The 27,357-nt window shown below is 32.9% G+C and overlaps 2 protein-coding genes across 2 annotated transcripts; one reads left to right on the top strand and one right to left on the bottom strand.

Moving 5' to 3' along the window:
* The first annotated feature begins 1,380 nt into the window (after positions 1–1,380).
* LOC148597098 (uncharacterized) lies at positions 1,381–14,759 on the top strand. The gene is made up of 7 exons (XM_088562992.1): positions 1,381–1,667; positions 2,543–3,088; positions 3,862–3,894; positions 4,194–4,288; positions 4,574–4,655; positions 4,979–5,208; positions 10,305–14,759. Exons 1-7 carry the CDS (start codon positions 1,454–1,456, stop codon positions 11,115–11,117), a joined length of 2,013 nt encoding a protein of 670 aa, XP_088419118.1. The 5' UTR covers positions 1,381–1,453; the 3' UTR covers positions 11,118–14,759.
* Positions 14,438–27,035, bottom strand: LOC148597097 (uncharacterized). Its single transcript, XM_088562786.1, has 6 exons — positions 26,738–27,035; positions 24,940–25,341; positions 22,969–23,019; positions 21,458–21,549; positions 19,621–19,702; positions 14,438–15,976 (listed from the first exon to the last, which is right to left on the bottom strand). Exons 1-6 carry the CDS (start codon positions 26,979–26,981, stop codon positions 15,750–15,752), a joined length of 1,098 nt encoding a protein of 365 aa, XP_088418912.1. The 5' UTR covers positions 26,982–27,035; the 3' UTR covers positions 14,438–15,749.
* Positions 27,036–27,357: the final 322 nt, after the last annotated feature.

The following is a 27,357-nucleotide window of genomic DNA, read 5'->3' as shown; positions in this document are numbered from 1 at the left end:
ATTTACTTTTCGTGGTTTAGTGATGAAATACAAGTTCGCGGATTCTTGAATTCGTGGTTTTGAGATTTTCAGTATACACATCAATTGAAATCTCCTTTTCGTTGGGAACCTGTTTTCTTAGTTTGGGCTATCCACAAAAACAACGAAAATCAGTACCCCACGAACATTCGTACTTTATCAGAATGCATTTTTATTACTGCCTACATTTAAACAATTCTGTAATTTTAATATTACAGCTATTCGATACAACAATTTCAGGGGTGTTTTTAAACTGAATTCCATCTGTAAATAAATTAATTTAAGGTAAATACTGTAATCTGATTGGATAAAAAAATATTGACACGCCCTTATTCAGATAAATTCAGAGCTACTTTTCTCATGTTTAAGGATAAAAATATGTTTTTAAATTAATTTATGAGAATTGGCTATGATAAAAAGTTTGCCTATTGAAAAATAATATAAATTTTCAATGTGCATATTTTGTTTACTGCACTTCGCACGATAAACAATATTCACGTGGAAAAATTATGTAATTTTTCAATAGGCAAAATTTTTATCATAGCCAATTCTTAATGGGTTTAATAATTTACAAAAATAAAGAAGAGCTTGCATGATTCTTTCATCGACACAAGTGAAGTTAATGATTGTGGTTTGATTTATTATACCCCGGACTTGATTTTTTATGAGCAACTCGGCGGTGTTTCTAGAAAAGCAGAGAACACTTACGCTACCGGTGCACCTGGTGCATGCTCCCAGTTTTTTGTGGAGTCCGAGTTGCTCATTTACTTTTGTTACTTTGTATGTTTGATTTTAATTACTTTATGTTCTTTGTTGTGTATGTCTGTTTTCCATGTCTGGTCTTTGTCCCTGGATTGCATTCTTTTGATTACCGCTATTACCTTGGTTCCGTTGATTACACTTTGGACTATTTCTTGAATTATTTTGCATTCAAAATGTTTTCTCGGCGGGTGTTTCTAGGAAAGCAGAGGACGCTTACCCTACCGGTGTACCTGGTCCATACTCTCAGTTTTTAGTGGAGTCCGAGTTGCTCATTTACTTTTGTTACTTTGTATGTATGATTTTATTTACTTTATGTTCTTTGTTGTGTATGTCTGTTTTCCATGTCTGGTCTTTGTCCCTGGATTACATTCTTTTGATTACCGCTATAACCTTGGTTCCCTTGATTACTCTTACAATAATCTGCACCGTGAAAGATTTCAAGGCAGGTTTTCAATTGTATCCCAAGGTATGGAGATGGACATATAGTACGGTTATAATATCCAAACCTTTAAAAGTAATACGGAGAAGAGTTGATACTAGTACTTGAAAAGAATTGCATAACTGTAAATCCTCTTGTATGTAAATAGAGTAACCGGAAGTCGCGTCTTTCAGTACGCTCCCTCGATGAGAAGAAAACGGATTCTATTGTACTTGTTTCTGTTGTCAATTCGAGATGAACATGAGTGACAAATTTGAACTGGACAAAATAACAGACAAAGATGCTCATTTATTCGAAGATATTCAGAACAAATTGTCATATCTTGAAAATAGAACATCCGTTAATGACCAGTTGCGTCGAAAAAGAGAAAGACATCTTTTAATAACCTTGATTATCATAGTAATATTTGTTATAATTTCCTTAGTGATCAGTTTCGTGTACTTGTCAGGTGAGTTATAGTTTTCTTATTTTCTTGTGTGTTCTATGTCTACTTTACTTCGATTCGTTAATCAACAGATTTTATGGTATCATGATTTGTTATAAAGCGCACACGGTTTGGAAAAACTATCCGCATTTGTTTTTGTAGCAAATTGAGCAACAAGGAAAGAACAATTTCCATCTTCATATCGTCAAACAGTAATGTCGATACAACCCCACCTTTAACACCTGCGCATTTGTCACAAAAATCAGCGTATTTGTCATATTAGGAAAGAAATAATATTGCTCGGTGTTGAATAATCGAATATAAATGCCGTACCCATGTTCAAACTAGTACAAATCTACACCCTCCATGAATTATTTCTTCATTATATAACACATACTGTTCATTTGTGTAATAATTACCATTTACTGTCATGTTGCATGCTTTGGGATTCCATTAGAGTAATATGATTTTTTGACAACATCAAAATCAAAAAAGAATAAAGAAAACCAAGATATGAGTGGAAATTAAAAGAATGTTTATTCCAAGGATTAAGACTAGACAGAGAAAACAGACACAAACAACAAAGAACATAACATAATTTAAATAGCACGTCCAGAGAAACGAAAATAAATACACAATACCGACTCAACCTAGTACATGTACTGGGATATATGAATTTATATAACATAAAATATGAAACCGTTAATCCGAATTCACGGGCCATTATGATTTTTTATTGTATTTAATTATACTACCATTGGCGCAACATGCTGTAGACTCTCGTATGAGGTTGAGATACTCATTTTGTTTTTCCATCTTTTCCTTGAACACATATCACCAGGTTTTGAATAATCTCTTCTGCTCGATTATTTGTATTTGTTTAATCAAATTGTTTTTAGATGCACTTAATAGAAACGAAGATCTTAAAATTGAAATCGAGAAAATTAAAACAAAATCCTTGATGTTGAAAAAAGAGACATTTGGACTACAAAGTCGTTGCAAATGTCTGGCGGGTCAAAAAGGTCAAATTGGTGATAAGGGACAACCAGGAAATATTGGTCCTACCGGAAAAGACGGTAATAAAGGGTTAGCAGGTGAGAAAGGATTTAGAGGAGAAAAGGGTGAAAGAGGAGTTAACGGCCTTCGTGGAGATCACGGTCAGAAAGGGGAAATGGGTTCTCGAGGAATAAGAGGACCACCTGGAAATATAGGACTTAAAGGAAAGGTGGGTGATATCGGTAGAAAAGGGCCTGCTGGAGACCCAGGGTTAAAAGGAGAAAATGGCATTAAAGGAGACAAGGGACAAGTTGGTAATCGAGGCGTTATCGGTCCTCCTGGAAAAGCTGGTGAAAAGGGACAAGTTGGAGATAAGGGAGACAAGGGAACTGTTGGTGATAGGGGACCAGTAGGTAGACCAGGCGTCAAAGGACAAAAAGGGAAACAAGGTTGGTAAAACGAGTAATTATGAAAATACACAGTATTACCAAAAAGGTATGTTAAACAATATTTGACATTGTATTTAGAGTTAAACTTTTTTTTCTAAGCTGGTGCATGCAAGTCAAGAACCTATTGAATTCAATATTATTTCAAAGTCGCATTTTTTGAGATACAAATCGCATCGATTGTGCCTGATATTATCATTATGTAAGAGTTAGTGTTCTTGATTTGGTTGATTCTAAGATAAATGTGTGGTTGTCTCACAAACATATATATAAATATAAATATATATTACTATCGATACGTAAATATAGCATATATAGACCGACAAAAAATGTGTTTATTTGATGGATTTTCTTGCATCGGAAATCAACTATATAATAGCCTTTGTGTTATGTACCTATTAAATATGAGATGACATATAATTAAACTGTGAGTTAAATGATGGAGATTTATTATTTGGTACAAAAGAAGTCTTTTGTATACTTAGAAATAATTTTAACATATAATTCAAGTATTGTTGACATTTTCAAGTTGGTCGTAAGAATATTACATAAATATTGCTAAAATATTTTTTTACCAAATAATTTTGTATGATTACAAAACATAATGGAGTTTTTATATATTAGTTAAACCGCTAATATAAGAAATTACTCACCATTTTTGTCAATATTTTTTTTTTAAATTAGAAAGGTTAGTAGATTGTTTGCTTTGTTTATATTAACGTGGTATTGCCATTACTATGACTATGCAGTCTTTAATTTTCTTTACTTTTAAAAAGGCACCCGTGGAAGAGAAGGCTGCCCAAGAGAAGGTACCAAACATTTTTTATTGTTATTCATGTATATATTTTTATCAAATGTTAAATGCATGTGTCCCCTGATTTAACCGTTTTGTTTACTAGATAAGGGTTAAATCAAAGTTACCTAACAAATGATTGACCACTACAAGTAATGTTGAAATATTTCTATCGAAATAAACAAAATTCGTATCGTCATTTTCGGTCAGCATTAAACCATAAGTTAACGCATTTGAAAAGTAGTAATTAACGAAACATTACAATATGGATATGATATTTCGAGACTAATTTTGGACATGTATGTATGCTAACAGGATCAACAGACGTTTGCAACGAGAGATGGGCCTACTACGGTTGCAGCTGCTACTTGCTAGAAACGAACCAAAAACGTAACTGGCATGATGCCCTTGTACGTAGCTTTTATTTTGCACACTGGACGTTTGTATTGCATTGACTTTTTTTTAAAATTTATAATGTTGAAATAATATACAAAAAGGATTTTTGCAGATATTGTCCTTAGACCATTTGCGCTTTATAAATGATAAGAATTTCATACTGTCAAAAATAGATTTTGTTTTTATACTTCTTCTGCGCTTATCTTTCCACCACAATTATAGCAAAAATGAGTACACCGCGAAAATTTGTAACTTGCAAAACTCAATATGATATCACTATTGCATTACTTTCTTTGTAGAGCATCTGCAAAGGAAAGGGTGCAACTCTTGTGAAAATTGAAGACGCAAAGGAAAATGAATTTATTATATCATTATCTAAGAGTAAGTATATATTTTCCTTTATAACTGTGAAACAAGAAAATGAAAGTAACAATCTTAAAATCAAGATGGCAAATTATTTAGTTTACAATATCTGACTTTCTGTGGTTGAACGATTTTATTATGTTGATCCACTTTTATACGTGCTTTTAACTAGTTGAAATAAGTTTCATTCAAGATACGTATACAATGACAGAAATGCCTATTTCAGTAAGCTTGTAACAACGCAAACTGAACGATGATTTAAAAAAGGGGAAAACCAACGATGAATAAATCATTTCTTAATTGAAATGTAAAACGATATCAACTGCTTGCATTCATTACAGGGAATAAAGCCGAACGTACCAATATCTTCATCGGTCTCCGTGACACTAGCAATGATATAAAGAAGAGAAATTTTATTTGGACAGATGGTTCCTCTTTAGGTTATCAATACTGGAATAAAGGGGAACCAAACAATCATAGAGGGACGCACGAGGACTGTGCCGTTACTAGAGGAAAGAGTAAATGGAATGATATTCCATGCTCCAATAAAGCTGGATATATTTGTGAGCAGAAACTATAACACATAAGTCAGATATATATAAGGCTCAATACTAGATTAAGAGGAAAAATACACTTTTCGCATTTATTTAAATTAAATAAAATTAAATTAAGACAGCATAAGTCAAACTATGATTGTTGTTAGAATTTAATGAACAGTTTCCAAGTAAAGTGCTGTAATATATCAAAGAATGTGTCATTTGACGTTAACTCCATACGTATATAACAACAGTATTAATGTATTTATATCGTGATCTGCATTTGAAATTGTGTAATATATATATATATATATATATAAACTAACTTTATTGACACTCGAAAATTAACTCTTTTAAGTAACATTCTGTGTAAGAATCTGGCAATGGGTGGTACATGATAATTCTCAATTTGGTCTTTTTTTGTCTCAATTATTTTCAATATACATGTATGTAGAAAACAACTAAAACGCTATTTATTCTGAAGCATCTGTGACGAAGATATTTTTGACTGTTCATTTAAGGAAAAAAGTGCGGAACAATTTTCTCGCCATTTTTCCGTAGTGCATTTCAACCAAATTTCTCCTATCAATATCTTAAAATGGCAAATTTTACAAACACATTGATTATTATTTCTGGAGGATATCAGGTATGAATATTTGGTTAATGCAATTAAAAAGTAACCCGTTTTACTTCAAGTACCGCACCTAATACACATTTTGCCCGATTCTTAGAAGGAGAAGTACTTAAAGTCTGTGAAGATTTGAATTTGTTCTACAGCTTCAATGTTAGTTGAATCTGAAGTATAATGCATGACATGTTACATGTAGATGCTAATATAAGAGACAAGATCGTGACGAAGTACTGGTACAGTGAAACTTGCCTTAAATGAAACCTGAAAGTGCAGAAACTTTTCTACATCAAACACGTATTAAATTCCTTCTATGTCAGTTAAACTGTATTTTGAACACGTGTGAACCTAACACCTTTCCTAATCGAACCTAGTTAATTATTAAAATGCGCATGGAGTTCGGTTTGGACAGGTTTCACTGCAGTTTCCCTCACGGACATTTCATTTGAATATTTTATATTGTTACCAGTTTCAGTCATTAAAATCTTTATATTTGTCTTATGATTTATAAAGCTAAGAATAGTGTTGCACGATATTTATTACTACAAAAATATTCATATATTAAATGTGTTAAACTGTGAGCATGCCACTTTGTTGATTCTACAAACATTGAGGCCTGATCACACCTTTATTAAGTGGATACCTACAAAAAGTATTCTCGAGTCGCATTTGTTGAAATTGCTTCACCTTAAACATTTGTGTCACAATGAAAAAAAAACAGGCATTTTATGTGGTTGTGTCAGGGATGTGTGGTAAAGATATATTTTTCTTTTTTGTGTTTTCTGACGCCAATCTTGTAGCAACATAATCCTTTTTTCAGAAGCCCAATTGTGAGAGGTCTAGCGCGATACAAAAGTATGAGTAGTTACGGTAAGCTCCGGCATAACGTATAAGTTGTGGTATAAAAATTCCATATGCAGGTGCGAAATGGATGTTGCTACATATGAAAGGAAAGTTGAGAATACAGAGTGCAGTCATCGAGCTTATGGTTTAATTTGGTCAATAGTTTTCCATTACCATTGACCTCTACGTGTAGGTCAAGATATGAGGCTGACTACACAGTGTCATCTGAAAATATTTTGATCGATTAAAAACACATTTTGTTACATCAAAAACCACACAGTTGATTAAATGACTGAAACTGAAACTAAAATGTTTCTTGTCTGATCAGTAAATAGAACGGTTACTAGTTTTCGCCATGTCTTTAACAACCATTATACAGTACAACTGCACTCGGAAGAAAACTCTGCAAAATATCTATATCCTATATCCGGAAGGTAGTGAAATTGGTCACGTGATACTGCATGTTTGACAGGTGCAGTGAAAACATCAATTTTCACCGAAAATAACAGAATTTTTTTTAATACTGGTTTCGATAAGAAGGGAAGGTCTTATTATTACCCAGCATGTAACACCTCGTGCACTCATCAAACATTTCAGGACATAAGCTTCATTTGCTGTCACACTACTTGTATACGTGTGTTAATTATTTTTTCATGCAAACTAATCTTGAAACATACTATTTATTCATTGAAATTATCTGAAATTCGATTTATAAGCCTGCATGATTCTGATCATTTATATACTAATGTGAAAGTAATTCGTGGATACCAATTTTCGTGGATTAGGGACGAAACATAAGTTCATAGATTCTTGAACTCTTGGTCTTGAGGGTCTTAGTATACACATCAATGAAAATCTCCTTTTCGTTGGGAACAAAGTTTCGTGGTTTGGCTTTTCCACAAAAACCAAGAATATTGGTACCTAAGGAACATTGGTAACTTCACAGTACCTATTTATCAAACATCTTAGTTGTAATTGGTTGCTGTCGTGAGTTTTCGCTTAAAACCAACAACAGAACCCTATAAATAATTTTAAATGATAGTTCAACAATAAAATGTAATTTCTTAGTTCAAAAGTAAAATGCAGTATCGTTAACTTACTGTCTGACTTTTACAAACGGTTTAGGTATGATCATTGGCGGCTAAACCTTGACAAAATCTATCATATTCACTTTGTTTATATTTTGAGATACAGATTGTACTGTGTGATAATTTCACTACAAACAACTTTGCCTCGTCACCTAATTTTCTGTGCACTTTTGTTATTTCACCTTTTACCTAAAAAGAGTTTTAAGTCAGACACTTTTCAGAAATGTCCAAGTGTAAACACATTTGACCCTTTTCAAATTTGAATACTTAAGGCATTTTGATTTTCGGAAGTGCTTAAGGGGTACCAATCATCGTTGTCATCGGTATAGTCATAAATAATATCTAAGAAGGTACTTATTCAAATAAAATAAGTACCAGTCTTTCTAAAAATCAGACAGGAGGTGATTCATGCATGTTAAAAACCCACCGAATTCAGTCTTATTTCTTGTTCATTTATTATACCATTTATGATCTCATAACTCGTCTTAGTTTTTTAGTCATTAGGTTGTTGCGCTTTTGAGATAAAAAAACAAATCTTGTAGATTGTACATGATTTTACACTTTGGAAGAGTTATCTTTCTTGATTTGTCTTCATTTGGTTGATCTCAGTGGGAGGTGAATGGACGATTTTCTTAAAAGTGCAGATCTGAATGCAGAAACGATTATTGTTCTGAGAAAGTATAGCATATGTAGAATGAAAAAGCATCATTTGTTTGGTGGAATTTTCTTCACTTTACCATTGGCAGTGTCTGAATTTTATATGGACTGGTACTTAAAATTTGAAAGTATATATATGACATTGCTTTTGTACACGTAATTAGCAAACATGTCTGACCAGTTTGAACTTGGCGATTTCATTAAGGTAGATGCTGTCTCTAATTTCAAAAATATCGACATACAAAGCAATATTAGGAATAAGATTTTGGATAATGAAAAACAAAACAGAAGACGTTATAGGCATCTACTTATATCACAGATTATTATTGTGGCGTTTGCTGTGGTATTGCTTGTTACAATTGGCGTATATTTGTCAGGTATGGTAAACTATCACACTCATAATTTGCAAGAGTGGTCATGACTTGTAATGTGCTTTTGTCGATTAAATATACCTCTTGCTTATTGACAATTTATTTATGTTTCGTCTTATAATTTCAGTTTATTCATTGAAGAATGCTTGATATGTTAACTATGTGCAAAATATCATCAATAAATTACTCAATATTTGAATTGATTATTAGCAATTTGTCAGAGATTCCTCTATATAGATGACGTATTTTCTTTACAAATCCTATTTTCGGGGATTAATACATCGCATATACCCCAAAAAGCTTGAGGTGAAGGATAATGTTATGTTAAGTCAGAAATTTCTTGACCTGCAGTTAAAGATCGATGGTAAAGGAAACCTTGACCAAACTAAACGACAAGTGCGCTGTGGCAATATCCCTTCATAGCCTGTGTATGGAGTTTTCATATCACAACTCATACGTTATTCCAGAGATTGACGTATATTTGCAAACCTTTTGTATCGCGCTAGATTTCTTACAATCAGAGTTATATTGCTACAAGATTGAAATCATTTCTACAGAGGCTTAATGTCGTCATCATGAACTTGTGGATCGTTACGTTTTATCCATCTGCACCATGAAACTGATTTGTTCAACGTGTCATAGCTTTCCTTTTCCTTTTTTGAGCCAATTCGCGGATGTTTCTAGAAAATCAGAAGACGCTTACCCTACCGGTGCACCTGGTCCATGCTCCAAGTTTTAAGTGGAGTTCGAGTTGCACATTGACTTTTGTTTCTTTTTATGTACTTTTAGATATGTAATGTTCTTTGTTGTGTTTCTATTTTCCGCGCCTGGTTTCCGTCCCTGGATTAAATTCCCCTGATTTCTGCTAGTCTAAAATCTTGGTTCCCTTGATTTCTCCTTAGATCGGAGGAAAACAAATAGGCGAAAGAACATTTAGCCTTGAGCCAATGATTTAAAAGAACTTCCAAATTTCCCCGTGTTCATCTATTCGTTTCATTATAAGGACTGTGTTGAAGTATACATGTATGTATGACATTTCACTAGAACTCAAGGTAACCAAGGGAAGAAGATTGGAATACTAATCAAAAGAATATATTCCAAGAATAAGGACTTCACAGGGAAATTAGACACACACAATAAAACATGAATTACCAACTGACAGGTATGAAACGAAGAAAAAGCATGCCAAGTGACCTCACTAAAACTGGGAAAAATGTGCAATAGTAGGTGAATCTCAGAATAATTTGACCGATGGTTAATTACAGTTTAACAAACATATGATTCGTTAGTAGCGACCCTTATTAATATAAATTTGATTTATATTATTTTAGATACACTTGAACGGAACAACAAGCTTGATGCTACAATACGAACTTTCAAAAAAAATATGTCACAAGTACATAGAGATAAATATCAGAACAAAACATGCCAAATTCATGAAAAAGGGTTCAGAGGCACCAAAGGAGAGATTCAGGAAAGGGAAATGAAGGGTGAAAAGGGCAAACTAGAAAGTAAAGGTTCACAAGGACAAAAGGAATTAATAGGACAAACTGGATTACGAGGGGGGGGAAATAAAAGAGGACACAGGCATCCAAGGTGATATGGGTTCAGGAGGACGGAAAGGGGAGCGGGGAGATAAAGGACTTAAGGGAGAGATCGGTCTCCGAGGTAACAAGGGGACTGGAGGACAGAAAGGAGAGCGAGGAGATAAAGGATTGAAGGGAGATGTCGGTCTCCAAGGTAATAAGGGGGTTATAGGACTGAAAGGAGAGCGAGGGGATAAAGGACTTAAGGGAGATATCGGTCTCCAAGGTAATAAGGGGGCTATAGGACTGAAAGGAGAGCGAGGGGATAAAGGACTTAAGGGAGATATCGGTCTCCAAGGTAATAAGGGGGCTATAGGACTGAAAGGGGAGCGAGGAGAAAGAGGGTTATCTGGAGAAACAGGACCAGTTAGAGAAAAGGGTGAGAAAGGAGACATAGGTCTGATAGGCGGCGTTGGACCGACTGGTTTAACGGGGTTGCCCGGAGATAAAGGACCAGTTGGTAGTAAGGGAAAACATGGCGATAAAGGTCAAATAGGAGACAAGGGTTTGGCTGGTGAAAAAGGGCAACATGGGGTAAAAGGATTAAAGGGATCGGCAGGAGAAAAGGGGGAGAAAGGAGAACAAGGTCATATTGGTATCAGGGGACCAGTTGGTTCTAAAGGAATGCCTGGAGTGAAGGGATTAAATGGAATAAAAGGTATGCAGCTTTATATCAAGGATAGAGTTACTTGCTTTCTAACAAAATTTTATAACAGGCTAGAGGTTTTAAAGCTACAAATATCAACAGAGCATTTGATTATGCGAAAGTGATAGCCAGTTTTAAAAATTAAAAATAATTAAAAGAAGGAAAAACTTCGGAATATCGTTTGTTATCGCTAACTCGCTGAACTATATTTTTTTTCTATTTGGAAGGCAGTACCAGTGATTAATTGATAAGCATTTGCAAACCTTTTTTTTTCTTTTTGCTGTTAATGTTTGTTACATGTATTGTTACGTGTTCCAAATTTGAATTTAGAAACTCAAAGGTAAATCAAAGCAATATATCGTAGATATTTGTGAAACTCGATTTGTTTCCTGTTTAAATATGCGTTTATGTAAGAATCAGGCAAAATTGGAAATATCAGAAACATGCATGTCAAAAGACCATCAACCTGACAATTTAGTTTCACTCAAGGATGTTTTCTCTGTTTAAAAAGACCACCATGTGGTCACTGCATCATTGGATTAGTTCAGAAATTGTTCGATAGATTGTTAGAAAAATTAGGTTTTTGACAGAGTTATCTGCCCTTGAAATGTTCCTTTTCAGTGCTTTTCAACGAAATTAAAACTCAATTTACCAACATGGTAGGAAAATCTTCTCCTATTTTCTTGATACTGATGGTGCAAATTGTCATATTACACTTTTAAAATGGTGTTTTTTATACCATGTTCCACCAACTGCCTGATTCTCATAGAGACTGGTACTTAATTTGCTGTTTCTTTATAGCGTAACAATTACACGTTTTTAACTTTTTGAGTAACTGTTTTACAAGTAAAATATTTTAGCTTTATTATTGAGTACAGTACAGTAAGAACCATTAACATGTGCTTACTGGCACCTTTTACAACATCTGTGAAGAATTAACAGTCCCTGATCATGTATAAAAACACTCTCTGTATAGTTAACATATATTGACTGGGTAAGGGGGGGGGATAATAAGTGCATCATTTTAATTGCATAATTGTGTTTCATTTAAGTAAATTAAATTTTGTAAAGTGAAAAAAATGTATGAACTATGAAAGCATCTTTTAATTGCAAATAAAAATCCAAAACGGTAAAAGATATTCTAACATTCGTATGATATATATCGGTGTCTTTTAGGCAACAAAGGTGAAAAAGAAAGTCCTGGTGAAGGTAATATCAAAGCTTTGAATTCAAAATGTATATTATGTAAACACTAAATGTAAAAACAAAAATCATAAAAATAAAATTTGTCTCTAAACCTCAACTTCAAATTGACACGTTATCATGTCCAAGACAAGATTATTTTATAGTTAACTTTTTCACTGGAATAGATATTTTAAATTGATTAGATAAAGATGAAAACATTCGAAATTATTTTTCCAAAGTTTCTTAGGTCTGGATTTAATAGCAAGATCATTTTTGGATACTTTTGGCGGGAACCTGTTAACCTCCGCCCTATAATATCCTTCTTTCGAGTCTCTCTAGAGATTTCGCTCTCAAGTGAGCCTCAAATCCGACAAAACCTTTATAAAAGATTAGTTGTTTTTTTCATGTTTTACTTGTATACAACTTGTTATACGTATGAAATAAATTAAAGAGACGGTGAAGTAGATACAACTCCAGCAAAAAAACAAAAAAAGAGCATTTTAAAGAATTATTTAAAAATACAATTTGATCAAAATAAAAAAATGCTTTGTTATGGATCGTTATGGTGTATCCATCAGCACCATGAAAACTGATTTATTCAACGGGTCATAGTTTTCCTTCCCTCGTTTGTCTACCCCGGACTTGACTTTTTATGAGCAACTCGGCGGGTGTTTCTAGAAAAGCAGAGGACGCTTACCCTACCGTTGCACCTGGTCCATGCTCCCAGGTTTTAGTGGAGTCCGAGTTGCTCATTTACTTTTGTTACTGTTTATGTATGATTTAGTTACTTTATTTTCTCTGTTGTGTATGTCTGTTTTCCATGGTCTTTGTCCCTGGATTACATTTTTTTGATAACCGCTATAACCTTGGTTCCCTTGATTACTCTTTATTTCATTATAGTTGAACTCTCATCATAAGAGTCACCAGTATATGTAAGCATGAGTGTCGAACTCATGAAGTTCCTTTGAGGAAGTAATACACTGATTTAATTATTTATTTCTATCATTGAATCTTTGACATTTGTTTCGTATCTTGATTTTGGTATGTTTTGATATGTTAACATAAAGTTTTATTTCATGACTGTATAAATCTGACTACAAACTGCGAGACAGGATTGCATTTTGAGTGTATAACTTAGTTGTAGTGCCTAATTTTTTGTTACCAAAACACTTTTGTTTACTTTGTCTACTCAAGAACTAAAGATAATTATAAGCTTACTTCTGCATGTAGTCCTCTAGCCAATAACCAGAACTTTGATTCCCTTGATTATATTTTCATTTCATTCGTTCATGTTGTTCCTATTTTTGTCAGACATAAATATAATGTATAATCTAATAACGTGTATTTTGTTTTTATCTCAAACCAAATGAAAAACGATAGGGGAAGTTTTCTGGTTGTAATTGCCTTGCAATCTAATTCTTCCGGTTAACCGATCAAAAATTCTAACGGTTAACAAGTACGTAATTTCATATGATTTTGACAGTCCTAATTATAACGCTTGTACATATAATCTATCTTTTTGTTTTAAATTTATCTTATATCATCTTTGATTGCGTTCATGTTCTTGGTCTGTTTTCTGCAATGTTAGTCTCTTCAAAGACAGCATATTTATTTGAGAATCATCATGGAAAACGTTTCAAAATATATGTTTTATATACATTTGAGCCTATGTGTTTATACGATCTTTTCTTCATCTGTTTAACTTTTGGTAGTCCTAGCATAAATTTATTAATACATTTTACCTCATTTTCAATCTCGTCACAATAACTATAGGGAATATAACCGTTATACTATAAATAATTAAGATATACAGTCTTTTTAACTAGATTGAACTGGTTATGGTAAAAAGGAGAAATTTAGAACAAAGGAATTGGGACGTGGGAATGAAGAATGGCGGTATACTATGCGAGATGGGGTATTGGGGCGTGGGGATGAAGAATGGTGGTAAAGTATTGGAGATGGGGAATTGGGACATGGGGATGAAGGATGGCGGTATACTATGCGAGATAGGGAATTGGGACGTGAGGATGAAGGAGGTCGGTATACTTTGGGAGATAGGGAATGGGACGTGGCGATGATGAATGTTGGTATACTATGTGAGATAGGTAGGGAAATCTCATTTCATTCCGAAGTTTTTATCTACCACTTGAATGTATTCAAATCAGAAATTAAATTAAGATGCATATACGCAATATAAAAAGTCTGACAAATACAGAAATATAACCATATAATGGAATCAATGACAAAGTAAAACAGAAACTTAGAAAAGCATACTTTATTCAGAATAGAAATAGAAAGTGGATACGGAATGACTTATTGTAATAATAATTCTCTATACTTTCACACGTCCATGAAACGCTGTAAGAGGAATAGTGATCACATGTTGGATAGCCACGCTGTCTTTTCGAGTCACACTAATGGAATATAAATTGTCTACCTGAGTCACACTAATGGAATATAAACTGTCTATCTGAGTCACACCAATGGATTACAAACTGTCTATCTGAGTCATACTAATGTGATCACCATATTCATTCAGATCAATATCAAAACAACAAAAACCAATATCGAAAAAAAGCAAATATCTATTGTATTAAGGAGGTAGACCTAGAGTAAGGGACATAACTCTTGAAATCATTAGTATGTTTGTATCATATTCAATTTCACCAAATCATTTCAAGCTTTCCTTTGAAACAGAATGAAATCAGTCCAATTTACTTTGATGCTTACATGAGATTGATGTAAAATGTTAAATACAAACATTCCAATGATTTGTAAGAGTTGTGTCCCTTACCCTAGGTCTACCTCCTTAATATCGAACGGGTTTCGATCCGAGTCGTTCGGTAGTTCTTGACTAAGTTAAATGATATATGATACGTTCGGGATTTTCTATGCTTTACCCTTAACAAATTATTATAGAGATCCAGAAGATTTGTGATTATGTAAATACACAATGAAAACTACACAATTTACATGACAGTTTGTTTGAATATTTTGTTTAGAACATTCGCGGGTGAAATTTAGTTAGGTCCAAAAAAGTAAAAGAAAAGAACAAAAAAAAAAGAAAAAAAACGTTGCATTTTTTGCATGATTTAAGACACATTTTATATCATTGCAAATGATAACCTTTTATTTTATCCTTTTTGAGTTCAATGTAATAATTTATGTAGACCTTAATGGTGACTTTCAGGATTAAAAAGTTGTAAAACAGCGAAATTTTACTCTCAAAACAAACATAGGTATAATGTAAGTCAAGTCGTGATAATCTTATACACATCATTTCTTTTTTTTTTTTTTTTTTTTTTTTTTGAAGATTTAGACAGTTTCGGCTACATAAAAAAATAGTTGAAATATGTAGTTTACGAATAAAAGAATCATTACTTAGTTATTAAAATATTCACTGAGTTATATTAAAATCCTCAGCTTGGAGCATTAGTTTTCGGCGTTGCCTCAAACCAATATTACTAGCCTTGGACTTATACCTAAGCCAATATGAAAACCACCATACTTCAATACCATGTAAACGATTTTTTAATTACCTACAGTTTCCTTACGCGTCCGTAGACGTTTGTCTACAGAAGTTTCTCACAAACATATGTCATATTTTCGTTACATGGCATATCATTCCATTTGTAATTCCGGTTACTGTGAAAGTGTACACAATCTTCACGGTCGTGTGAGTTGTTAGGTTCCCCATCGAACCAGTCTTTAAAGGTCAAATGTGATCCATCAGTCCAGACAAATGTTCCTTCACGCTTTGAATCCGTCAGACCCACATATGTATGTCCCATGCCAAGCTCTAAAATCAAGAATTCCACTTGAAAAATAACTAATTGTGCAATTAATTACACATCGAGAATAATTAAATAAAGAAGATTAATAGTCTCAATCTTCAATATGAGATTTTTTTTCATTACCTGTCGAGGAATTTATGTAATCCACCTTAAGAAAGCTTAAAAAGAAGGTTTAAATCAGGAATAATGTATTACGATACAAAAACAAAGATATTATTATTTACTTTTAGCCTTTGTTTGTAGTTTCTAGTTATTTTTAGGTACCTTTATACCTCCCAATATCGAATCATATTGTCGCCAAAGAATATTCTCGAATTCTGTTTTGGTATAAGCCTATATTTGTACAAAAAACGATTTTTGTGACTTAATTGTTTGAGCGTCTTAGCCCTCCTGGGATAACATGTGTGCAAAAACTAACAAATGTAGGTATTATCATAAAGCCCAATTTCCCAGCTTTACAATGAAATCATGAAAGTTGCAGTAACATTTAGGGTATTGTGGTAAAATGGGAAAAATATACCCCTAACCCGCCTAAAAATCGCTTAAATTGACATATTTTTCAATGTCAAAACCCCTTGGGTATTTATGCTCCAGTAAAAAATGGTTTATTGGGTATTATTTTTTCTGTTTAGTATTATCACAATTTATACTTCTGGGGTTCTTTTGATGACTTTTGGCGATTTTCGTAGTCAGAATTTATCAAAAAATGGGAAAAATGGGATATTCGATTTTTCGGTCAAAAGTCACAAAAATTCGACTCTACAAGTTATTACTTAAATAAAATTTCCTATATAAATGAACCACAAAAAACTAATTTTCAAAAACAAAGGATTTTCAAAAAATGTTAAAAATATTACCCTACCCCAAGGAAAACTGGTCTCAGTATCAAATGGAATTCTCATTCACAACATGCTGACATTGTAGAACTCTTATTTTCAGCATTCATAATTAAGACAATGATATTCTTAACATATCTGATCCATTCAGGCACTTAGATTTTCCTTCTGGGGTGAAATTACTGTAAGATCGGAAAAATGGGAAATTTCAGATTTTCTTTAATTTCACCTATTATTAGCAATGCTTTTCAAATACCGTACTTCAAACAAAATGTTGTATATTCAAATACAGTTATATATTGTCAATTTACGTGCTAAAATGCGTGATCATCTGTTGTATTCTTAAATTTGTAATATTTTGTAGTCTTCAGGGCAATAAAAGCATAATTTTGCTTATTGTCAACTCGTTATTGTCAGCTTGAAAATAACTCGCTTGAAATGAGAAGAGTGCTAAAAATTTTGGTTCATGTTGAGGCTTTGTTTAATCATGGGTAGGGTTGGAAATTTTTCGCCTAATTTGACGTGGAAAAGTTCAAATACTTATTGCTTTGGCTCAAGCAAAGCTAAGATATTATATAATTGTTTTTTGAATATACAAAAGCTTATTTGAAGTACGGTATTTGAAACAAAATGCCAATTATAGGTGAAATGGAAGGAAATATGAAATTCTGAAAATTCCTCTTTTATGAAAAACTCATTATTGTCACATTGAAGCTGACAAATACGCCCCTGAAATGAAAACAAAAATATGTTGGATACATCGATGAATAAAGTAATAGTACCCAACATGTCTATTGTACACCGTTTATATGCCAAAAATTAACATTTTAGTTCATGTTGATACATTTTTTTTTCATGGGTGGGGATGGCAATTTTTCACCTAACTTCACTTGAAAAGTTCAAATATTTATTACTTCGGCTCATTTTAATTTAAAGACATCATATTATTGTAGGGTTTCACCCAAAAGCTTAATTGAGAATTCTGTTTGATACTGAGACCAGTTTTCCTAGGAGTAGGGGTAGTAATTTTAACACTTTTTTATAATTCATTCTAAAAAATTAGTTTTTCGTTATTTATCTATGTAGGAAATTGAATTACCTATCGAACAATACCAAAATTGACACGTTTTATTTGAGAATAACTTGTAGAGTCGATTTTTTGTGACGTTTGACCGAAAAATCGAAAATTCCATTTTTCGCAATTTTTTGATAAATTCTGACTACGAAAATCGCCAAAATTCATCACAAGAACCCCTGTAGTATTAATAGTGATAATACTAAACGGAAAATACACAATAAGCCATTTTTACTGGAACATAGTCTAGGGGTTTTGACATTGAAAAATATGTCAATATAAACGATTTTTCGGCGGGATAGGGGTATATTTTTTCCATCTAAGTGTTACAGCAACTTTGGTAATATTGTAAAGCTGAGAAATTGGGCTTTATGATGATTTACACATTTGTCAGTTTATTTCGTTCTATAGAAAGGAGAAGTTCGTAGAATTAAAAAAACCTTACAATAGATTTTTACCTCAACGAGGTATCAAAAGTAGCCAAAACATACAAAAATGCTTCAGTTTATTTTCTGGCGACAAAAACATTCGTAAATGAGAGGTATTAGGGTACTTGAAAATCATATATTTGTCATGAGTAGGGGTGTGCACGGGGGGGGGGGGTCTCTCAGCCCACGTACTATTGGAGTAGGTGGTGCACGGGGGGTATCTCAGCCCACGAACTATTGGAGTAGGGGGGTGCACGGGGGTTATCTCAGCCCACGTACTATTGGAGTAGGTGGTACACGGGGGGGGGTATCTCAGCCCACGAACTATTGGAGTAGGAGGGTGCACGGGGGTTATCTCAGCCCACGTACTATTGGAGTGGGGGTGCACGGGAGGGTTATCTCAGCCCACGTACTATTGGAGTAGGGGGTGCGCAGGGGGTTATCTCAGCCCACGTACTACTGTTCATTTTTGTTTTATTTTGAGTAATGCACCTGTTATCCTGATTCCCGGGACTACGTTCCAGGTATTAGCTACTAGCAATACACTCTCATACATAATATTACGATCGGGAACCAGTCTATGCACCTGTCAATTTATAAATTACAGTTGCTTGGACAAATGCGCTTATAAGAAAAAAATTACTGTGAGCATAATTTGAAGGACTTTCGTAGATATATATATATATATATATATATATATATATATATATATATATATATATATATATATATATATATATATATATATATATATATATATATATATATATATATATATATATAAAAACTTTCAAACAACGAACGAATTATTGTAATTATGATAACCATTATGTATCTGAAATTGGCTAAGATACAACAATTGGAATTTGAGATTACAGACACAGCTTCCATCGCGTCTTTTTAAGAATTTCACTTTGAATTTGACGACAGTTACCGCAGTACAAAGGAAAACGAAAAGATTGGATTTTAAAATGATAAATTTCCCTTTTATGTGCAGTAATACATCAGTTTCTCTTGAATGTGATTTTTATCAGAGCTAGTAGTGACTATTCTGATCTCTTAATGCGCCATCATCGCCTGAGAGACAAAGGTATAACAACTACGTCTTATACGCTGCCTTAAAAGTTTTTTAACCGATATCCAGATTTTATTGAGAAAACAAACAAAATGGACAGCAATAAAGAAACAAGTACGAAAACCTCTACACATTACCAAGCTTTCAGAATAAAATTTAACGATCATGAGAGTTGATCACAGAAATTTGAACGTTGCTTTAATATTGTTTAATTGTTTTAAACAGTTAGCCTCACCCCTCATGCGTTTTTTCAGGTAGTCTCCTTCTGCTCTGTTGTCAACTTTAACAATTGATGCACCTGCCATTTCACATCTCTCCTTCAATTAAACTCATATATTTTCTTATATTTAATTAACATGTATTTGAGAACAGACAAAATCATACTATTAATAATATGGCTTGAAGCTTTTTGTAGTATTTTGACACTACAGTCATGTTGCAGTCATACTCCGAAATTCAATATCAACGCATGATATAGTATCAAATAGACAGCGCATAAAATAGCACAAGAAACCCGATAACACAGATATTACAAGAACTTTATTGTATAATAATAGAAATAAAGAAGCAAGGAATAAAACTAGAGGCTCTAGAGAATTTGAATCGCTCACCTGGTCAAAAATTGTCTTTTTAGTTTTCTAAAGCTGGACTCTTGACCACACTGTACTATTGTCACAAGAATCGTTTAATCAATAGGGAGCATCTTAGTTATCTACCCGGTTTTCATATTACAAAATAAATCTCTCATTTTCATTTGTCTTCACACTTCAAGGGCAATAACTCCGACACTGATCAACAGATCTTTATGAAAATTTCAGCAAAGGGGTCTTTCACAATGCTGATAAATTTTACCTTGTTAGAATTCATTTTACGAGCTATTTCCAAAAGTCATTAATGTGAACCCCTATGGTCTATTTTTTGTAACAATTGCCATGAATTTTGACCTGATCAAAAATATCCACACATAGATTGTTAAGGATATTGTAAGGTATATTCATGCTAAGTTTTGTTTCATACCATCTAGTACTTTTGAGGAGAGGAGTTGCAAATGCAAAATTTTGGAAGAAAATCCATTTCAGGACCAATAACTCATTCGTCAAGGGATCTTTCTGATTTGTTTTGCGTAGGTCCATCACATCGTGCTGAGCAATTTTACCCTCTGCAAGATTTTAGCTAGACGCAACTCTTTTTGAGTTATTTCCAAAATTTTGCAATTTGACCCCTATGGTCTATTTTAAGTAACGGCAGTCATATTTTTTTTTGCCAGATCAAAAATTCCCCAAAAGGACTGTTAAAAATATCATAAAGAATATTCATGCAAAGTTAAGTTACATTCTATCGAGTAGTTTCAGAGGAGAAGATGTTTGAAAAAGTTAACGATGACGACGAACAACAAACACATAGTGATGGCAATAACTCACATGGCTTTTCGGCGGGGTGAGCTAAAAAGTGGAGCTGTACATTCAGAGCCACTAAAAAAAGGATCAGTCATTCGCCAATTTGATTGCAGTTATAAAATCATAAGTTACTTACGCTCATATATACGAATATGATTGTATGACACGAATTCATTACATATATATGACCATTTTACACTCAAAGGTTCAACATTGAGCGACGTAAAAGTAACTTTTTCTTTCGCATTATTTGGTATTTTTATTCTAGTCATTTTTATTATATTTTTTTAATGTGTCAACGGTAGATTTCTACATGAACTGGACATATCGGATTTTAAGAATCTGTGCTTTGGAAGAAAAGACAAGTTCGAATTTTGCTCCATTTCTCGTGGTTGACGCTATAACATACGATAAAAGTATAGCTATTATAAAAAGGGTTCTTAAATTGTAAGAAAATGTTCCAAGCGTGTTTTATATTACTATCCAGTAGTCAGCATAAGCCGTCAACCACTCTGATATCTTTATAATGGCCACTGTGTTTATCATATTTCTATGAAACTCATCTATGGCCTAGCAGCAACCGGGTTTATGGAGGTTATAAAGACGTGATATGATCAAACAAAATACAAGCAATTTTCTAGTACAGAGATGGAAAACACATATATTGAGACATACCAGAGCTTTACTCCAGGTAAGACGTCTTTTTGTTTCAAACAAGTAACAGCTTGATTTGCGACGTTCCCATCCTTTGAAGCATACATTGACTCCTGAAATATAAATCAAGTATTCCTAAACATTAATTTTCAACTTCTGTTGACATGCTATGCAAATGTGGTCATATACAGCAATTAAAAAGTCAATCCTACAACAATCACATGCATACCTAAATGTGATTTTCGTCATACAAAGATAACTCATGTCATCAGATTTATGTTGTTTGGGCAGGACAGGAAAGTGCTGTGTATTTTGTTTATTGTGATCCTCATTGGAGTTTTTTTTTAGTTTTGTTTCTTTGTAAATTATCTTGATCAAATACGAATCAGGAAAGATGTATAAAAATATGGTTTATGAATGATATTGACCTCAATTGTTTTTCTTTAAATAAGAATACTAGTATTCAGAATCGTCATACGGTGAAAGGTAAGGAATAGTCTAACTGTCTATGCAATTCTGTCTGTTAGTGTTGTTACTTTAACATTATTATAATACCGATCTTTTATTATTTAATTTAATCATTTTAGACAACTTTTGATTGTTCTTGTCGAATAAGAGGGCAGTTAGGAATTAGCTAGACAAAACAGTGATACATTGTAATTTTTTTCCGAACTTGCTGAAATACATAAAAAATAATGCATACATATATATCTAAGTTCCAAATAAATCTGCTTACATAACCATTTAAAAAAAGATAATTATTTAAATTTGTCATCTTTTGATATTATTTTTTTATAAAGGTTTAGTGCTACGAGTTTGGAGTATTTCAGCACTAAATGGATATACATGGTGGGTAGATCTCTCCCAAAAACAAATCATTTGATTTGTTTTATATTAAACAACTTTAGATTTGAATATTTCACTAAAAACTTTGTAAAAAGTGGTTTCTGGGACAAGTTGGAAACATGTTGTAGGAAAAATACTCACCGTTCATTGAAGACCTATAGACTACTTTTTGAAGTGGCTAATACTGTTAGCGACTTCTTGCACTCATGATTCAGTATTGTACATTCGCATAAAATTTGCATGATTATATATTACTACACCGTCTTATGTTCCAGCTGGGTGCCATAGAACAGTAGTTTTCAGCTTAATACAAGATCGAAATGTACCCCTTGAATACCATACTGTGTTCTACGTGTGATTTTGTACTTGTATGACAGTGGGAAGTTAATATTAAAAGATGAATAATCGGTTAGTATTAAACATCCTGTAATATAGCTGAAAAATACTTTTGATTTACAATTGTTGTCTTTTTGATAAATTTCCCGTTCATATTTTGCCAGAATGCAAGGTTTGCGTTAATTTTTAAACAAAAACAACACTGATAATGATTAGTGATGTTTTAGGTGACTTATTGATGTATTATTAAAGTTTTGTAATTGGGGAGGCTATTTACAACATTAAATATGAAAAATCAACCGTTTTATATTCTAATGCACCTTCCTTGATAATTTTACATAGACTCTTACCATCTCCCTTTTCACCTCGATCTCCTTTTTCACCAGGATCTCCTTTTTCACCTGATTCATAAAACCCAAAAATCAATGGCATGGGAACTTACACAAAATGAGATTTATGTATATACAAAATACAGTAAGAATTAAGTACCACTCAACATAAGAACCATGCAAAATGTGTTTCAAGATTAGAAAGCATACATATTTTTATTTTTGATATTTTGTTTAAAATGTCATAGTAAACAAGAAGTAACATGTGGCTTTTCATATAACCCTTGTTCATAAAAAAAACAAGATAAAAATTGTGTATAGAATGTACTGTAGAATTCAAAATTAAGGGAGATAACTCTGTGAATGACACTATAATACAATATAACCTTTTGGTTTTCTATGTTGTTTATATCCTAAGGGCAGACAGATTGGAATGAATACTTATACATTTCATCATATAGACCTATAAAGCAACTGAATAATAAAAATAAAAATGGGTAGCCTTTTGTATAGGTGTATCACATTTTACAGAATAGAACTTGCATGATTGTTACAAAGACTGCTACTTAAGACATCGTACAATTTAACAAAAACGATGAAAGTATGATCTATTGAGATTATGGAGTATGGATAAACATTTGATTTATAGTTTGATCTGTTGTTCCTATGTAATGATTTGATATGTAGCGCATATCCATGGATATTAAATACAACACAATTCGGCGGATTTCGTTTAAGGAGGTAGACCTAGGTAAGGGACACAACTTTTGTAAATCATTGGAACGTTAGTATTAAGCATTTTACATCAACCATATATAGGCATTAAATTAACTTGGATTTATTTCATTATGTTTCAAATGAAAGCTTGAAACGCTTTGGTGAAATTGAATATGACTCAGACATATCACTGATTTTAAGAGTTATGTCCATTACCCTAGGTCTACCTCCTTAATGTCCAATTAGATGCCATTCTTGTAAACTGATATGTTATATGTCTCCCTTGATGGTCGTTCAAATACCAAATAGATTACTCTTAAATTTTACTTGTAAAATGTGTTTGTGTTCGAAGGGATGGTGTTAAATAGACGTCATATTTCGTTCAAAATGCTTACATGCGCAATAACGTAAACTTTACCATTATGGCCTTACAAAGGAGAAGGTTCGGTAAGAACCTTTTTTGGCCCCAGTATTCAACGTTTTTGAAAGATATGTTTTGGTCTATACTAGTTACTTTATTTGAAAGCGGTTGCAGTAAATGCATTTCATATTTTGAGGCCAAAATTGGCCATAATCGAACCTTCTCCTTTAACAATAAAGTATGTGAATATACTTCTGCAGGGATATGAATTATTTGTCTACCCAAGATAAAGGTTTATAACATGCCAGCTTTAGTGAGCATCTTTAATAGAAACCCGGTGGTTTAAAAACCACGGGCATTTGTAATCAATGCCTAAAAATGTGAGAATATTTATCACCTGGTTTATTCATTACATATGAAAATATGTTGCGGATACACTAATTTAATTTCAAGCAATTCTTAGATGATTGACTATATGCATTATAACATGTGCAATGACAAGGTAAGCATATTTCTAATGTATCAAAGTAACTAAAGGACCTGCGTGATTCTTACATGGTTCTATAATCAAAAAGAAATCTCTTAATCTGTTTCATTTAATTGCTATTATTTAAACGATGTCATGCCTCAAAAAAGACACAAAAATAATATGAGGACTAAACACGAAAACGAATACAGAAACTAATACATTTTCAATTATTTAAATCGATCATCATGTTGGAAAATAACACTAAATATGAACACATTAGTACAAAGCGGTGATTGGTACATTTTATAAATAAAACAATTAACAATTCATATAATACAGAGCTATGGGATGTATTGAATGATTGGAAAAAAAATCAGCTAAAGGTCTAATGATACTGCTTGGTCTGACCGATTTTTTCAATGGATTGTACAATAAATAGGTCTACCTGGTATGCCTGGCCGGCCACGGAGTCCAGGATATCCATTTATGCCTGCTTCCCCTTTCTCACCCTTCATGCCAGGAAAGCCTACTCTTCCAGGTGGTCCCTGTGGGCCAATTAAACCAATTTTTCCATCATTTCCGTTTGAACCTTTTATACCATTTAGACCTCTTTTTCCTTTAGTACCTTTCTTTCCTGTAAGACCTTTTTCTCCTTCTCGACCTTTATCGCCCTTTAAACCTCTCGGTCCTGAGGATCCCTTTACACCCACCGGACCTATGTTACCTGGTTCGCCTTTTTGTCCAGGCGGACATTTACACTTTTCTTTTCTGTTAAACACCTCCGCCATCAGCAATGAAGTTACGTTTTCCATGTTTTGAATTTCATTTTTTTGTTTTTCAATTATTTCTACAACAATAATATCAAAGTATAAAAGAAAGAGATGAAGCACTGAAGACATAAATACACTATATGAAGTACTAATAATGGACCGAAAGGAAAAATTTAGACCAATTAACAATGGAGTTTCAAATAAAGTATCTTTTGGTGTAAAGATCTCTTAGTATGACATTATTTCATTACAGCTTTTTTATACCAAAAGATAAAGCAAGTGTTAACGAAAAACAATTAACCAAATGAACACTTAGAGTAAATAACCAATCCAGAATTTACAAAAAAAAATAAAGCATAGCTCTCTTTGCACTAAACAAGCGTCTGCCATGATGTACATGTAAATCCTGATACCCAGAGCCATGTCGTTAGATGCCGTAATTCAATCAGACTTAGATCGTTGTTACGTCATAACAAAATGTTAGACTCATATGATATATGAATATATACTAGTATATAAATGTCTAAGTTAACTATAATCTCTGCTTAAAATTGCAACTATTCTTAAAACTACGTACCTATTTTTTGTTCGAGTAGAAAACCCCGGGGTTGTCGTGAGGTCAACTCCTCAATTTCTTTTAATTCCCCCAAACAAGTTATAAGCTGCCTTAAAGTCTGACGACATGTCTTGTTTAGGTTATTTATTTTATGAGCGTATTAGTTCGTCTTAAGGAAAGTATAACTACAATTGACCAATAAGCACAACGAAAGATAAAAAAAAAAGATTAACACTGTTAAACTAAGTCTCTTCCTAATATCCTTGACTTCCCATTGATTGCATATCAGTATAAATTAGATAATGATATTATATCATATATTCAGATAAAAATATTACTTTTTTGTATATGTATAATAAGTATGCGTTTAAACCCTATATCACACCCCTAGACCTATATCGCATACCTTATATTGCACCCCTTCACAGACTATACTTGAAGTATTGTTAAAATATATGATATAATGAACATGACATGTCAAAATCTGTATCACATGTAGTATCAATTCTGTATCACATGTAGTATCAATCCTGTATCATATGCAGTATCAACCTGAACTCCTTTATCACCCCAAGGGCTACCGGCCTATATCACCCCGCGTGCCGGTGGCCCTTGGGGTGATACAGGAGTCTCGGGTTGATACTGCAAGGAATACATATTTTGACATGTAATATTCAGTATGTATCAGTAACATATACAATTATTCGATAACAAAAACGTGTTGAATCTCCACTTCTCTGTAGTTTGTTTGCTATTTTACATTTCATGTATTTATTAAGCTAGGCATGAAAAATCAGAGTTATAACATATATTTGACAAAATTATCATATTTCAAAATATTTCAAACTCCAAGAAATAGGTATTATCAAGAAATGTTTTTTCTAGGTTTTTGAAAAGTCATATATTCATGAACTCACCTCGGTAATCACATACAACCATTCCATCATCGGTATTATTTTTAAGACTTTCCAATCGTTTCCTTAAATCATCTATCTCATTTCGCCGAGTATTTCGTTCGTCTACAATGTACTTCAACAGAAAATCATACTGATCATGACTAACAGATTTAACACTTTGGTCTTCCTTCGATGTGTCAATGGAGAATCCTAAACAAAAAAGAAATTGTGCGCATAACAATGTCAAATAAAATATAAAGAACATTTTAGAAGCTGATAAATTATGCTTATAAACTCTTGTGAACACGTCATACAAAGAACTTATTGTTACAAGTGCTAGTAAGTATACTTGTATTAGAAAATTCATAATAGGTGAAAAGGTACAGAAAGGATTTCAACTCCATAGACATATTGTTTAATCCTGCAACAAGTCTTCCTACTTAAAGAATACAAGAGGTTAAAATTTTATAGGAGAAAGATGTTGTCCTTTGTTTACCTTTTTAATTTTGAGCAACGTCTTAAGCAGACAAAAAAGGTAATTTGCTATATTAATAACAAAATACAACTGCGGGATGACAACAATACATGCACACTTCCGGAAAACAAATTTATTTGTACGAGCTTTAACACTAGTCAGCATG

Source organism: Perna viridis, chromosome 15 (genome assembly GCF_037379345.1).
Source record: "Perna viridis isolate PV_CMFRI_1.1 ecotype Kerala chromosome 15, ASM3737934v1, whole genome shotgun sequence".
Taxonomy (NCBI): domain Eukaryota; kingdom Metazoa; phylum Mollusca; class Bivalvia; order Mytilida; family Mytilidae; genus Perna; species Perna viridis.
This window is presented reverse-complemented; position numbering and strand designations above follow the sequence as displayed.

Coding starts and splice junctions, on each gene's coding strand:
- LOC148597098 (XM_088562992.1), top strand. CDS start 1,454: ATGAACATGAGTGACAAATTTGAACTGGACAAAATAACAGACAAAGAT. Junction 3,089..3,861: donor AGGACAAAAAGGGAAACAAG/GTTGGTAAAACG, acceptor ACTTTTAAAAAG/GCACCCGTGGAAGAGAAGGC. Junction 5,209..10,304: donor CTGGATATATTTGTGAGCAG/AAACTATAACAC, acceptor AGGAATTAATAG/GACAAACTGGATTACGAGGG.
- LOC148597097 (XM_088562786.1), bottom strand. CDS start 26,981: ATGTTCTTTATATTTTATTTGACATTGTTATGCGCACAATTTCTTTTT. Junction 23,020..24,939: donor TGGCCGGCCAGGCATACCAG/GTAGACCTATTT, acceptor TTTATGAATCAG/GTGAAAAAGGAGATCCTGGT. Junction 19,703..21,457: donor TTACCTGGAGTAAAGCTCTG/GTATGTCTCAAT, acceptor GTTTAATTGAAG/GAGAGATGTGAAATGGCAGG.